We start from the raw sequence: 16,193 nt of genomic DNA on the forward strand, positions 1-16,193 counted from the left end.
CTTAAAATGGCAGAGAAGGGTATAGATTATTTAGCGTACGTAGTATAGTTGTTCACTAACTAAGCAGGGTGGATGAAGGCTTTTGCTGTGATGCAGGAGTGAGAGACTGGGTGTGTGTGTGGTTAATGTTGTCTGCCTTGCAATTAGGTGGTGCTTCATGCAAATAATAAAAGGAACTTATAATTGCGATTTAAGTGTGTTTGACATCCTAGCTCTCTCTTAATTTATCCCTCTCTGTCTCTGTATTTGTCACTGTCATGTGCGAGAGTGTGCATCAGTGTGTGTATGTGTACACTTGCAATAAGCAGTAAATTGGGAGAAAAATAACCCACAACAAATATACACACACACTCTCACAATGAAATTAAAGGAGGATGAAAAACAAGACATGGGTGACTGGCAATCTCTAGTGTGGTGAAGAGAATGGGGTTGGGCGTGCTGTATGTGTTTTGTTCTTGATGTTTTTTTACGCGCACACGTGTGTGTGTGTGCGTGCGTGCAGATCATTCATCCACACCCTTCATGCCCTATGCCACTGCCAGCCTTGTGTCTGGGCAGCACATCGGTCTACGGGAAATAACCACTCTTTGAGCTTCCTTGTATGAATTGCTTCCCTTTGCTTTTGTACCGTAGGATCTATACGGTCTTGCACAGGGGCGGATTAGGGGGGGGGGGGGGGGGGGGGGGGGGGGGGGGGGGGGGGATTACAGGGGTTCCGGACCCCCTTCCCCCCCCCCCGGCTGTCAAAAAAAATGATTTAATACTAACTTTAAAATAAATAATGAGTGGCTGCTGACACCAGTTGATCATGTTTAAAATCAAGGATAAGCCATAAATTGTTCATAAAATAGCTGAAACTCTTCAGCCTCAACCCCGGACCCCTGGTTGTAACCCCCCCCCCTCCCCCTCTCCCCCTCCGGCTTAACTGCTCCGCCCCTGTTGCAGGTTACAGCTGTGTCATAACTTGGTTTTCTGCGTAGCACTCTTTTAATGTATTTTCAATGACAATTGAAAACTGCTGCCATCAGAAAAGCGGGAGTGAATAATGTTGATGTCTTTATCAAGTAAGACTTACGCGCGTCTTACTCTACCGGAAATTCGTCCTGTTTCTGAATCGGAGCTTCCGGTTGTTTCTTCATCTGTTTTCAGGAGGTAATAACCTGTGTTATTGTTTTATGTTTGACGCATACTTGTGAATCGCAGCATATTCTGTAGTGTGCACAATTTTGACGAGTTTTCTTTCAAAATGATAGAGGTTTTCGTGTACGTGTGCACACATTATGTGCACGAAGTCAAGTTACTTGGCAACTTGCTCTGCTATCGTGGTGCCCTGAAAAGTAAAAGATAATACAATCAAAACTTGACGAAATGTAAAAACACTGTTTATTCTGTCTTTTGGGTCATTCTGTGACTTTAAAAAAAATGTGTTATCTGTTTCCTGTTTTCAGATGTTTGTTTATCATTTATGTCACAACTCACATCCGTCGCGATATAACCTTCGTGGTTGAAAACGACGTTAAACACCAAATAAAGAAAGAAAGAAAGAAACAACTCACATGATATGTGTATTGAATTTGTAAATCACTAAATCAAATGAGTCAGAAGTGCAACCATGCTTTTGGAATAGACCTTTTCGGTATCTGAGCAGCTCTCGCGAGACACGCTCTTTGTTATGTTTTGAACATCGCGAGAACTTCGAACCTTCGCTTGTGCAGCTCGCACGAGATCGCTGTACCGCATGCTTTGCTATGCTCTGAAGCTTGCGAGAGATTACGAGAGCTTGGAATACCGATAGGGTCTATTGGGATCCTAGTTTTTAGTTCCAAACACCCCAGTTTGTATAATTAGTTTTCGGAGTGGCTCAAGAACCGACAAGTCCGGTTCCGAAACCTGCAGTCACCAGTAGCTCTTGAAATAGACCCTCCTATTTGTGCTCACATTGACAGTTAGGTCTACATTATAACTCAGTGTAGCGCTCCAGGCCATGGTACGGGAAGTCTGGGGTTCAAATCACCATACTTTAACAAAACAATTTTTAACCAGCTTTATCTCCGACTTAGCATAGCATGTGAGATCAAAGATCGCAAGCTCATAAGTCATTGATTCCATTCCGAGTCAGTCATCACTGAATCAGTGAATGCAATTGGTAGTACAGTGAATCCTGTCAATAAAGACCATGCACCCAAGGGAACGACCAAAATAAGTCGTTATAGACAGAGGGTTGCTATGGAAAGGTGAATTGTATATAAAAAAAATTGTCAGGGAGCCTTTGTTGTGGTCATTTTTGGCAGGTGGTTGTTATTGAGAGGTGGTCACCAGGAAAGGTTCGACTATACGAGCAACATTTATGAGATTTATTCATTTAATTATTTTTGTTGTGAAAGTTGCAGAGTGAGCGCCATGTCTTTGTATGATGGACTGGACATTGACAACAAGGAGACCACCAGCAGCACCAAAACTGTCCGTGAGTTCACGTCATTTTCATTATACTTATAGTTTACACAATATTAATTACTTTTAAAATTACCTCAAACACCAGTAAGTGTAATACCTGCCAGGTCATTAAAACTCTTGCTTTAACGCAAGAACTGAAACTTTGTGATAAAAAAAGAAGAACGAGATAGATTCTGCAGTAATTGTACTGCCCTCTTTCTCTCTGAACTGGTTGCAATGGCAGTAAACTTAATAACTTTCCCAAGGGGAGGATGAGGCTCAAGTATGCAGTGAAACTAACACCTACACTGTTACCTGTGATGTGTGTGTTCATCTTACCTTACCTTTCCTTACCTTATCTGTTCTTTTCAGCTGGCTGGTCTCCAGGGTACAAGCTACTTCAGTCACAACTTCAGGCCAAGAAGGCGTTACTCGTTCAGAACAAGGTAATGTTCAGTCTCTACTGCATGCTTCAGAATATAATGTTCACAGAAATATATTAATAAACATTCAAATCTAACATCTGGAGAGGGTGCATCACTATATAATTGACCCCTTTGAAGACATCCTGTTGAAATTGACTGAGTCTTAAATTGGAGGTAAATTTACAGAGATTATGAACACAACATCCGAGAATGGAGGGTTTTGCAAAGGAGGAAGTCTTAAATTGGGGTGTCTGAAAGGGGGGTTCCTCTGTACTTTGTTGAGAATTGAGTGATGAGTACAGCATTTCAAATGATTAAAAGGGAACAGTGTCTCTTATGGTTTGAGGGCAGGTAGTTGTAATTATTTTTGGTAAATGTATACAAATGTAAAATTGGGATGAGGTTGCATGAGCAATAAACTTCTAATCTCTTATGTTACATCAGTAATATGTGTGTTAGTTGGGTATGCATTTACTTCCAGTAATCTATAAGTAGATATACAATTTACAAAGAGACATTCATCCACCAGTTTTCATAAAAGTAATTTGTCACCATATCCGAGAGAATTTACTGCTTTTGGAACGCATACATTGTATACTGGATATGGTCTTGGTATATTTTGCCTTAGTAAAACGTTTTCCCTGATCTGCAAAACAGAGACAACGACAGAGTGTTCTAGCGCCAGTGGTTGATCTGAAGAGTCGAACAGATGATGGGCCTCTCAGCTTCAATCTTCAAACAGGAAAAGTAAGTAGGAACCATTTTTATTTTGCTGCACTGGAGCTTTGAATATATGGCCAGTTTTTATCGGGGGGGGGGGGGATTTGCTGGTTGGAAAGGGTATACGTTCGCCCGTATCATGGCATTGACAGCATAATGAAATTGAGTCTGTGATTACAGGTGGGTACACATTAAAGTTACATTGTCCGCCATCAGAGGTGTTTCCTTTTGTTCACATAACAGTTCCATCTCACTATGTGGGCCAATTGATCAATCAATCAATCAATATGAGGCTTATATCGCGTGTATTCCGTGGGTACAGTTCTAAGCGCAGGGATTTTTTTTTTTTATTTTTTTTTTTATGCAATTTATATCGCGCACATATTCAAGGCGCAGGGATTTATTTATGCCGTGTGAGATGGAATTTTTTTACACAATACATCACGCATTCACATCGACCAGCAGATCGCAGCCATTTCGGCGCATATCCTACTTTTTCACGGCCTATTATTCCAAGTCACACAGGTATTTTGGTGGACATTTTTATCTATGCCTATACAATTTTGCCAGGAAAGACCCTTTTGTCAATCGTGGGATCTTCAACGTGCACACCCCAATGTAGTGTACACGAAGGGACGTCGGTTTTTCGTCTCATCCGAAAGACTAGCACTTGAACCCACCACCTAGGTTAGGAAAGGGGGGAAGAAAATTGCTAACGCCCTGACCCAGGGTTGAACTCGCAACCTCTCGCTTCCGAGCGCAAGTGCGTTACCACTCGGCCACCCAGTCCACCCAATTGTATCATGTGGGAAAACTCACAATTTCACGGTCTGTTTAGACGTTATGCCTTTTGTTGTTGGTGCTGCAAAGACAGGACTCGGTGAACACATCAAGGGTGTTGCCTATGACTAGCGCCACCTTTCAACAATCATTTCTATTGGCTTTGAAACAAGCCTGAAAGCGTAATGTTGTTTGAACATTGTTTCAACAACATGTGTTGATCACAAAGGGAAAGAAATCTATTGGGATCACTGAGGCTCTCAGTTGACAGTATCCAAGTAATCTTTTTTCTTGACCGCTGAATAAGCGCAAAAGTGTTTTTCAAAATGACTGCGCTGTAAGTTGCCCTTGCTGAATTAAAACTTGCTGGCTTCAGCATCAAACGAAAAGAAAGGCTAGTTCATGGAATGTTATTATAGACAAAACAAAACATTTGCAAGTTTGTCTATGGTCTTTGTAGTGGACATACATACAAATAATAATGAGACCACAAAAAAAGGAAATTAACTGAGTAGGCACTGAATTTAATCTCTACATCAATATATTTGCTTTCTTTTTAGATTGAGAGAGCAGCCGCAGCTATGGGTATGAGTATGAGCCCGGCATCTCTTGGAATTTCTGCCCCTTTTATCGCCTCTGAGGCCATTCCTTCCTTCACTGGCGTGGCAGATGAATACAACCCACTGGTGCCCAATGAATATGAAGAACTGGTGAAGAAAAAGAAAGAGAAGAAGGACGAGGAGAGACGAAAAGACAACGAGGAAAGGTATTGTTATAAGCCCTGTTTGACAGGTGCAATAGCCTAGTGGGATGGGCATCGGCCTTCAAGTTTAAAGGTGCAAGGTTCGAATCCTGGCTACATCTGTTGGGTTACGAATGGAGATTTCTTTTTATATCACAGGTCGAATTGTGTGCAGACCTGCTAGTGCCTTATCCCCCTTTTTGTGTACACACAAGCACAAGACCAAACATTCACAGACAAAAATCCTATGATCCCTGTCAGAGTTTGGTGGATTATAGTAGCATGATAACACCCAGCATGAATCCTCTTGAAGAGGGAGAATGACTGCCTAAAATGGCTGTGAAAAAACAGGCAGAATCATAAAATCCCACTCGTGCCAAATAAAAACCCAGAGTACATGTAAAAGCTGTAGCCCATAAACGCAGAAGCGGTACTCAGTTTGTCAGGAAGTGTTGATGGTGATAACGATGATTGTCGTCCAGGAAAATAAAATAACATTTATATATTCGGGAAGATAAAAGTTAGATTTCAAAATGGAAGACAGGGTGGATTAAAAATAAGCACACCAGGGAACAAAGTAATGCACGTTACAAATGGGGAAATCTTGTGCGTTTGATCTGATTGCTTTTGCCAGTTTTTGTGTGTGTGGATTTGATCATTTATTTTTAGAACATTTATAACTGTTGATTTTGTGTGTAGACGTCAGAAGCGAGGCCCAGGGGATGGAAAGGAACTTGACAGCATGCGAAAACGGAAAGAAGAAGAGGAGGAAGAGGAGATCGACAGAAGTAGAGGTATGACTATGAGTTTCTCCTTCAATACAGAGAGCGGGAGAGACCTGCTGCATCAGTGCTCCTTCTTTTTTAAGTCAAAAGGAAAGGGAAAGAGGGGGGGGGGGGGGGGGGGGGGGAGGGGGGTGGTGGTATTTGGAGGTCTTTAACAGAGATTTCATTGTAATAATTGAATAAGAAGTTGATAAATTGTCCTGGAATAGCTTGGTTTCACCTGTATTGCATATCGTTTTATGTTCTCAGTTGTGAAGGCTTTTTTTAATTGATTACAACTTACATGCCTTATTGACGGTTGTTAACTTCTTACTACAGTGGTACCTGTGGTAAAGGCTCACCTTCGGGACCAGCCAAACGTCTTGCTACATTGCAAGTGGCCTGTATTATGACAGGTATGCTTTGGTCAAGATGATACATGTAGGGCCAAACCAAGGTCTCCTTTCATGGGAGATGTCCTGTAATTCGATGGGCCTCACCTAGCAGGTGCCACTGTAGTTTCAAATGCCTGATCAGTGATATAAAGTCATTGTTTCTGGAGTGCTGCTTCGGATCATTTTTCAAGTACCTGCTCTATTTTAGTTTTTTTTTGTAGGAGTGTGCCTTGGATTCATTTATTAAATATTTACATTTCAGGGGGAGGAGGAGGAGCAGCAATTGCACCACCGCCATCTGTTTTGGAAGACACAGAAGTGAAAGGTGAGTACATGTAGCAGTTAACCTTTGAGTGATCGTGCATAAAACTTGAGAACACTCAAAACTTGCCACACTCACACATGCATGCGTATTAGTTCACATGATTGCAATTAATAGGAGCTGCTGCATACACACATACATATATGCAAACACACACACGCACACCATGCTCACATTCTTTGGAGCATTTGTATCGACAGATATATTTACTCCAACGAAGAGTTGAACAATTGTTGAAATGTAAAGTAGACTTGTTGCAACAGTTTTTATTTTATTTAATTTTTTAAAATCTATTACATGTTGTTGGCAATGAAAGATTTTCAAAATAGTAGTTCTGTTTCTGTGCAATCTTGACTTCAACTGTTGATCCTCTTTCTGTTTTTTTGGTTTTTTTTTAGCATTTCCGTGCTAGTTTTGTCATGATGTCTCATTAAAGACTGTTTGTGTTTTCTACTGGTTTACTCCAAAATATATCACGTTGGATGGTTCTTCCTTGTACTCTACTCTGCTGCAAATGATTTTGTCGGAAGTTTGACAGTAAAATATTTGTGTCGCCAGGACATTTGGATGTATACATATTTTTAATTCAGGTCGAACTGACCTAGTGTCCTTCGAATCTGAGAACAACACTGTGAAGTTAATATTGTTTGTTCTGATTATTTATATGTTCTTTGCTGTACAATCTTCAGGTTCTGCCAGTGTGGACAAGCCAGAAGGGATGAATATGCTGTGAGTTATTGATCTTCTTTATAATACGGAGGTACAGTTGGGGGATGCAAAAATCAAGTTTTTTATGTTTTTAGTAACGTGTCGGGTAAACGTAAGAACAAAGTGATAAAACTATGATGCAGTTTCTTTTTTTCTTTCTTTTTCTTTTCATTCTTCCATTCATTTCCTGACTCCGACCGCATCTGTCTTTTCAGTCGCCACCACCCACAAACCCCCACACCCTGTTTGCGCTCAAATTTTATAGCAGTGTGGACATTATACTTAACAATTGGGGGCGGGGATGTAGCTCAGTCGGTAGCGCGCTGGATTTGTATCCAGTTGGCCGCTGTCAGCGTGAGTTCGTCCCCAGATTTATTTCTCAGAGTCAACTTTGTGTGCAGACTCTCCTCGGTGTCCGAACACCCCCGTGTGTACACGCAAGCATAAGACCAAGTGCGCAACGAAAAAGATCCTGTAATCCATGTCAGAGTTCGGTGGGTTATAGAAACACGAAAATACCCAGCATGCTTCCTCCGAAAACGGCGTATGGCTGCCTAAATGGCGGGGTAAAAAACGTTCATACACGTAAAATTCCACTCGTGCAAAAAAAACATTAGTGTACGTGGGAGTTTCAGCCCACGAACGCAGAAGAAGAAGAAGATACTTAACAATTTTGACAAATATAAAGAGTGAAATCCAGTTTTTAAGACCTCCAACACCCAGAGAATATCAGGTCTTGAAAGGACGGCTGAAGATGGAAGTCTTCTTCTTCTTGGCGTTCGCAGAGGTTACACGATCAGTCCAGCACTGGTGATAAATGTTGTCGTTTTCTCCAACTCCTGTCGACTGCCGTATAGTTTGGTCTGCAAGGGAGTTGGTGACGGCCACACTTCTTTTCGTTCCTCATCTAGTAAGGGACATCGCTGTAAGATGTGTTCCGCTGTTTGGTCTTCTTGACCGCAGGCACAGGTTGGTGATGGCGCCAGCTTGAACTTTCGGTTCATGTGAGCATTGAGCCTGTTGTGGCCAGTACGCAGCCTGATGAGGTTGAGAAGATGGAAGTCAATTTGTATCCATCATCAGCACAAATCTGGAAACTGGGCTTCTTAAAGGTGGAATTTAAAATGTGGGTCCTTCTGCATATGATGCACTAACATTAGGAAGTTAAAAACGAAAGTCCAGAGAAATTTAAAGAATGTCACGCTGCAAATAAATTTCATTCTGTTGAACTATTTATTGATTTGTTTTTACAGGAATTCTGTGGCCACCAAAATCATGGCAAAATATGGCTACCGAGAGGGCCAAGGGTTGGGCAAGAGTGAGCAGGGAATGAGCACAGCATTGTACGTGGAGAAAACCAGCAAAAGAGGCGGCAAAATTATTCACGAAAAGGATCTGCCCAAGGGTTTGTGACATTGTCATTTTGTGTGTTGAGCAACAGAAGTTACATTGCATGTCTGTGTGCGTGTGGGTGTGTGTGTGTGTGAAGTCTGAAAAATGCATCTGGTTGTCTGCGTGCGTGCGTGTGTATTTGTTTGTGTGTGTGTGTGTGGTCCGATAATGCATCTGCACCCTTTAGGACATGCACCAATGAAAAAAATTGAAAGTCTTGCTTTCGAGAGTCTTGTCTTTTGCGAGTTCAGTAGTTGATTGGTGCAATGGAATCCTCCATCAAAAAGCATGAATTCATCAGGTCCTAAAACTTTGTTTGTGTTAAAAGGGTAGATTTACACAGGCTATGAACAGAAAAGCAGAGACATGAAGATCTGAAAAGGGGGAAAGTCTTAAATTGTAGGGTCTTAAAAGGGTGTTTCAACTGTAGTTCTTGTCAACAAACATAAGTCATTTCTGCTCGTCTGTATTTCAATTTGCTGATGACTATTTTTTTCCAGTTTCCCTTATTCCAGAATCACTTGCCTTCAAGGAGCCATCGTCCAACACAAATATCATGAAGAACCCATCCAAGGTCATCATGTTAACAGTGAGTTTCTAGTCAGGCTTTTTAGTCCTGCTGATAATGATTGAATTGTGTGTGTTAGGTATTAGACTGACGATTCATGTCCATTGACGTCAACTCTATCATCTTATGTACTGCCTGTTGTATTGTGTGTCTGAAGATTTTTGGCCATTGACATTAACTTTATCATCTTATGTACTGTCTGTTGTCTTGTGTGTGTTTGAGGTGGTAGTCTGAAGATTTTTGGCCAGATTTTATGTAGTGGTTACTTTTTAATCTGAGATTTGTTTTGTTTGTTGTTTTGGTGTGTCTGAGAGAGCTAAAGCTTTTCAATCAACATGACATTTGACATTTTGCATAGACTGTGATAACTTGGTACTGCTTTTGTCTTTGGTAGACCAAGCATGCATACTTTCCAGTGTTGTGACTGAATGTTTTATACCCCAAGGTGTTTTAGGTTGAATTTTTGGAAGTGGGGGAGGGGTTTTATGGTGGTGTGGGTGTCCATATTTTTGGGGAGTAAAGGAGAAAGTATTGGCGGGTGGCTGCCCGGTTTCAGTGATTTCATCAATTTGTGTTTGTATGTGCTCAGAACATGGTAGGGCCAGGCGAAGTGGATGAGGAATTGGAGCCCGAGACTGCTGAAGAGTGTACCAAGTACGGCAAGGTGACCAAAGTCGTCATATATGAGGTATGTTTTGACCAGTAAAGTTGTATGCAAACAACAAGAAATTTTGGAGAGGGATACACATTATGTGTGTGTTTGTGTGTGTGTGCAATTTCAATAATGATGAAATGAACGTTTGTTATGAAATTGCCAGTGAAGATTGTGTTTGAATACAACATGACATTCAACTTCTGTACAAAAAACAGTTTTCACATAAAATTGAGAGAAAGCTCATGGTTAAAGGTAGACAATTTGTGCCTTTGACATTCATCAGGAAATGAAGACTTTGCTATGCATTCATCTGTAAAGATTTAGTTTGAGTGCAATAGGAAATTCATCTTGTGTCATTTTGGGAAAGTTTATGGTCTAAGGGAGACAATTTATGCCCTTGGCATTCATTCAACTGTTTGTTTTCTGCTACATGTACATGATAAATCTGCCGTGTGCTGACAAAACCGAGTAAGTCCATTTTTTTCAAAAATGATATTTTTTGTTCATCAAAGAAGAAATCAATGCGCATCTTTTGTGTTAATTTCTACTTTTTAGAGTGCTTTGATAAGCAGATATGAACAAGTAAGTCTACAACCAACAAGAAATTCCTCCGAGGTAGGAAAAACACCCCCGTCCTTACCATTCTCACTGCCACCAACTGAGAAGGTTATTTCCCTTTGACCATTAATATGTCCCTCTATAAGTCCTTGTAGAATCTTAATCCACCAATAACTCCCTAACCGTGTGTTTGACTGGTCCCAATTTTTGTAAGGACCGTCTCAGGAATGTATAGAACCTGTTCACCAAGTTTGGTGACGATCGGTCCGTTCATTCTTGAGATCTATATGCGAACACAAACAAAAAAACAACAAAAATCGGTTTGCGCTGCGCGCTGAGAGCAGGTATTGAAATATCTCATCGACCAGATTTTGTCCGGGGTGTATCTGCCGCTTAGCCGGGTAGCAAGTAGAGCCGAATACCCGGCTTGAGTGGCGCACTGTACGCCGGCTTCGAACCATGGACCCGTCAAGGTCCCTTCCAGACTCGTGGAATGGGAACAGCACGAACATGATTCAGGGGCCATAATGCCATTCCTGATCATATCATGTCGAGTCCCATACTTGTCGACGACGCCCTAGGTACCACATCACAAACAGAACTGTGCAATACACAGGTGTTTTCTACAGACACACTCAAACACACACACACACAGAGAAGCCGTATATATATATCTATATCTATTGTATAAATATATAGAGATAGATGAGAGTGTATTTTTCGCGTGGCTATAAATTGATTCGACCTTTGCACTTTTACAGTGAGGATAATTTACGGGTCCAATTTACGTTCTGGACACTGCGGTGACCTTCTAAAAATAGTAACAGAACGCCGGGAATATCCGAAGATGCCCCTCATGCTATAGTGCACCATACGAAGGAAGGGAGGTAAACGCTGAAAACATGGAGAAGATAAGGAAGAGTTATGTCGTAGTTGATCCCCCAAAAAACCAAAATCCACCAATAACTCCCTAACCGTGTGTTTGACTGGTCCCAATTTTTGTAAGGACCGTCTCAGGAATGTATAGAACCTGTTCACCAAGTTTGGTGACGATCGGTCCGTTCATTCTTGAGATCTACTTGCGAACACAAACAAACACACAAACAAACAAACAAACAAACACACAAACAAATAAACAAACAAACAAACAAACAAACACACACAAACAAACAAACAAACACATCGACCGAAACCTATACACACCCCTATACCGGGGGTGTAAAAACAACTTTTTAAGTGTGCATGAATGTTTTGACAAAACCAAGTAAGTCCAAGGGTTTCCCAATTTTCGTGTAATGGTAGTTTCAAAATTCTTTCAGAGGACTCATACAGAAAAGACGTCATTTTAAGTTTAGAACTCACAAATGACGTCATTTAAAGTTTAGAACACACAAATGACGTCATTCCATAAAGCGAGACATAATGACGTCACCTTATGACGTTTTATTTCCAACATTTTTCTTCTCTATATGATTCACCTGACGATCCTTGTCTCCCTCTCTCCCTCCCTCCCTCCATCTCTTTTTCTATCCCTCCCTACCTCTCTCGCTATCTCTCTCCCTCTTCCTCCCTCTCTCAATTTCCCTCCCTCCAGCATTCTCTCTATCCCTCCTTCCCTTTCGCTCTCTCCTCCTCCCTCTCTTCCATCATCCCTCTCTCCCTACCGCCAACATTCGACTTTTCTCCACAGTACCTCCCTCCTTCCCTCTCTCTCCCTCCCCTCTGTCCCTCCATCCCACTCTCTTTCTCTCCCTCCCTCCCCCCTCTCTCCCCCTCCTACTCTCTTCCTCCCTCCTTATCTCCCTCCCCCCTCTCTCACTCCCTCCCTCCCTCCTCTCTCTCTCCCTCCATCCCACTATCTCTTTCCCTCCCTCCCTCCCCTCTCTTCTCTCTCTCCCCTCTCTTTCCCTACCTCCATCCCTCTCTCCCTACCTCCATCCCTCCCACACTTCCTCCCCCCCCCTCTTCTTCCTCCCTCCCTATCTCACTCCCTCCCCTTCTCTCGCTCCCTCCCTCCTCTCTCTCCATCCCACTATTTCTTTCCCTCCCTCCCTCCCTCTCTCCCACTCTCTCCCTCTTCTTTCCTCCCTCCCTCAATCCCACTAAGTCTCTCCCTCCCTCTCTTTTTCTCTCTTCCTTCCTCTCTCCCTTCCTCTCTCCCTCCCTCCTTTCCTTCCTCCTTTCCTTCCTCTCTCTCCCTCCCTCCTCCCTTCCCTCTCACTCAATCCATCCCCCCCCCCCTCCCTCGGTCCATTCCTATATCTCTCTTCCACCCCATTTATCTCTCCCTCCATAGCTCTCTTCCCCCCCCCCCCCTCCCTCTCACCTTCCTCTCTCCACCCCTTTTTCCATCTCTCTATCTCCCTCCCTCCCTTTATTTCTCTCTCTCCCTCCATCCCTCCCTCCCGCCCCCCCCCCCCCCCCCCCCCCCCCCCCCCTGCTCTCTCTCCTCTCTCTCACTCTCTCTTTCCATCTTGTGCAAATTCGTAGTGTTATTTTCACTGTTTTGTCATTTCTCTTGACAATTCTTCTTCCAAATATTCTGGTAAAACCAAGTAAGTCCGCTTGCTTAGATCTGCGCATTTTTTGTTAGATCTGATGTTGGGGGGAAAAGTGGTAAAACCAAGTAAGTCCACAAAATGCCCAACAAAACCAAAACCATCTAACTATCAGATTATTATGAAAATCGGGTTTTAAACGTAAATTAATGCTATTTATCTTATTATCTCGGTGGTTTGATCTAGATAATCATCACTTTTGAGACATTTTATCAAACAGTAAAAGTCGTTTTTCTCGGAAGTAGCCTCAGTGGACTTAGTCGGTTTTGTCAACACACGGCAGAAATATTCTGTTTGATTTCATTTTAATGCTATTTTTTTACAGGTCCCTGATGTAGTGGAGGAAGAGGCTGTTCGGATCTTTATTGAGTTTGACAGAATGGAATCAGCAATAAAAGGTAAGCCTAAAAGGAATGGACATGGCGTCATATATCACATGTCAGTAACACATTTCATGATTCTATCCTTGGCACAAAGGGTCAAAAATCCAAAAAATATGCCCTTAAAAAAATAAGGCCTTATTTTTGAAAATATGCCCATATTTTTGAAAATAAGCCCTTATTTCTAAAATAAGGCCTTATTTTCCATTATTAAGGCCTTCAATCTTTAAGCCCTTAAAAAAATATGGGCATACAAAAATAAGCCCTTATTTGAAAATAAGGCCTTACTTTCTGTAAGGCCTTAATAAAAATAAGGGCATAACAAAATAAGGGCATATAAAAATATGGGCATACAAAATAAGGGCATAAAAAAATAAGGCCTTATTTTTTTGACCAATCATGAAGCTGAATAGAATTCGGCTGCGCCGCTCATGCGCAGAGATCTCATAAGAAACATGGCGAATGGGGGGTTCAGAGATCGTGATGAATTTTTGAGAAGAATTTGTGCTGAAATTGCAAATTGCGAGAGAATTGGGGTTTTGGCAAGTTTGTGCGCGCTTTCGAATGCGTGAAGCCATGCTGTATCCGCTTGATGTTATGACGGATGTTTTGAACGAGAGGCGAGTTTGTGCGCGCTTTCGAATGTCCGGATGCGCAGTAGCGATGCGCAGGAAAATATGGGCATATTTATTTTAAGGGCTTATTTTTTTATGGGCATATTTTTTTTAAGGGCTTATTTTTTTAAGGTCATAACAGAAATAAGGCCTTATTTCAGTAAGGCCTTAACAGAAATAAGGCCTTATTTCATTATGCCCTTATTTCCTTATGGCTGTAAATATTTATAGAAATAACGGCTTATTTTCAAAAATATGGGCATATTTTCAAAAATATGGGCATATTTTTTTTAAGGGCTTATTTTTGGGATTTTTGACCCTTTGTGCCAAGGATATGATTCCTTTGTGGGGAAAGGGTAACTTAGCTAGTGGAGATAGACGGGCGCTGTGGCGCGGTGGTAAGACGTCGGCCTCTTAATCGGAAGGTCGAGGGTTCGAATCCCGGTCGCGGCCGCCTGGTGGGTTAAGTGTGGAGATTTTTCCAATCTCCCAGGTCAACTTATGTGCTGACCTGCTAGTGGCTTATCCCCCTTCGTGTGTGTACACGCAAGCACAAGACCAAGTGCGCACGGAAAAGATCCTGTAATCCATGTCAGAGTTCGGTGGGTTATAGAAACACGAAAATATCCAGCATGCTTCCTCCGAAAGCGGCGTATGGCTGCCTTAATGGCGGGGTAAAAACACATCTCACTAATTGTTTCCTACAAAGTATAATGTTAAAAAAAAAAAATCCTTATTGTTGCACGATACATTAGATTACCGTACACTGTGATATTGATTGCTCCAATGCTGTGATTTGTACAATTTTTTTTCATGCCCCTAGACGTACTGAGATTTTATTAATGAAACCTTGCAAGCTTAGCCCCACACACAGTCATCTCTTGATATCTGGAAGATTTGTACCTAGTCATCAGTGCTTTTCACATACCTCATGTACCGGTACATAGCACAGACTATGTACAGTGGTACCTGCGATGACAGGACACCCTTGGGACTAGCCAAGTGTCCCTACATAGCAGGTGGGCTGTCATGACAGGTATACTGTGATAGATAGAAACAAGGACAACAGGTGTCCTTCTCAGGGAGGTGTCCTCTCATGGGAGGGTCCAAACTTTGCAGGTACTACTGTACTAGTTGATGACAACTTTTTTGTTTCTTCTACAGCTGTTGTTGATCTGAATGGGCGCTACTTTGGTGGACGCATCGTCCGAGGGAGCTTTTACAACTTGGATAAATTCCGCAGATTAGATCTGATCAGTCCAGTGGAGTGATTCTGTTATACATGCGTGTGTGTATGTGTATGCCTTTGAGTGTGTGTGCTTGCGATGGTGTGAATCAGTGGTATGAATTATTGAATACTTTTCTCCCCAAAAATAAAACATTGCAGATGAACTGTTGAAGAATATAATAAATTAAGTGTTCTTAGTATGTTGTATAATTTTACTGTATGCATGAATATTCTCATGCAGAAAAAAGAAAAGAATCTGATAACATTCATGCCAATATATAAGAAATTCATGTATTGCCTTGTTTGACCTTTTAGTCTTGTAGTGGCTGTTGTATTATATTGATGAACTTGCTAAGCACACAATACATTGTTAAATGCTGGCGATTTAGGACCAGACAAAGTTACAATGAATTGGAAAATAAGCTATTAAGAAGCCAAGAGACCTATTGTATTTAAAAAATGTTGATGATTGTAGGCTGAATTGAAAGTAAAGGGAATAATTATCAGTATATTTGCAGAGCATTGTTTCCACTTGTCAGTGAATTTTGTTTTATGTGTGTCTGTGTGCATCCCAGTGTGTGTGTGTGTGTGTGTTAGTTGTTTAAAAATGTAGCTCATTTCAGTACACAAGAAATTAAGAACATAAAATGCGTTTTGATAAAAAAAAAAAAACCAGTGATCATTCTTAGATTTTGTTTTTGTTTGAAACTGGCATTAATGAACAACACATCAGCCTAGCACATTTGTTCTGTGTGTTTAGAGCAAGGGTGTGATATTTTCAGGCAAGGCCACAGGAGAGTGAACTACTGTCCCTTGTAATGCCGTTGGTGTTCACTGTCACTAGGTATGAGGTCATCCATCTTAGAGCAAAGAGTACAATGTACAACTTTTATCCCAAAACACTCACTAACTAATAACACGTACATACACAAAAAAAGCAACAAAACTGGA

General features: G+C 41.6%; 1 protein-coding gene across 3 annotated transcripts; it reads left to right on the top strand.

Annotated features, from left to right (window-relative positions):
• The first annotated feature begins 1,030 nt into the window (after positions 1–1,030).
• Positions 1,031–15,820, top strand: LOC138964222 (splicing factor 45-like). 3 transcript variants are annotated; one of them, XM_070336123.1, is made up of 13 exons: positions 1,031–1,152; positions 2,391–2,464; positions 2,806–2,879; positions 3,516–3,605; positions 4,919–5,124; positions 5,800–5,894; positions 6,522–6,584; positions 7,271–7,310; positions 8,543–8,694; positions 9,182–9,270; positions 9,839–9,937; positions 13,346–13,418; positions 15,179–15,820. In XM_070336123.1, exons 1-13 carry the CDS (start codon positions 1,046–1,048, stop codon positions 15,283–15,285), a joined length of 1,269 nt encoding a protein of 422 aa, XP_070192224.1. In that variant the 5' UTR covers positions 1,031–1,045; the 3' UTR covers positions 15,286–15,820. The 3 variants fall into 3 exon arrangements, with proteins under 3 accessions (XP_070192224.1, XP_070192223.1, XP_070192222.1); XM_070336122.1 differs by having other exon boundaries at positions 1,033–1,152; positions 2,385–2,464; positions 15,179–15,818; XM_070336121.1 differs by having other exon boundaries at positions 1,104–1,151; positions 2,378–2,464; positions 15,179–15,818.
• Positions 15,821–16,193: the final 373 nt, after the last annotated feature.

Source organism: Littorina saxatilis, linkage group LG4, assembly GCF_037325665.1.
Source record: "Littorina saxatilis isolate snail1 linkage group LG4, US_GU_Lsax_2.0, whole genome shotgun sequence".
In the NCBI taxonomy this organism is placed as follows: Eukaryota; Metazoa; Mollusca; class Gastropoda; order Littorinimorpha; family Littorinidae; genus Littorina; species Littorina saxatilis.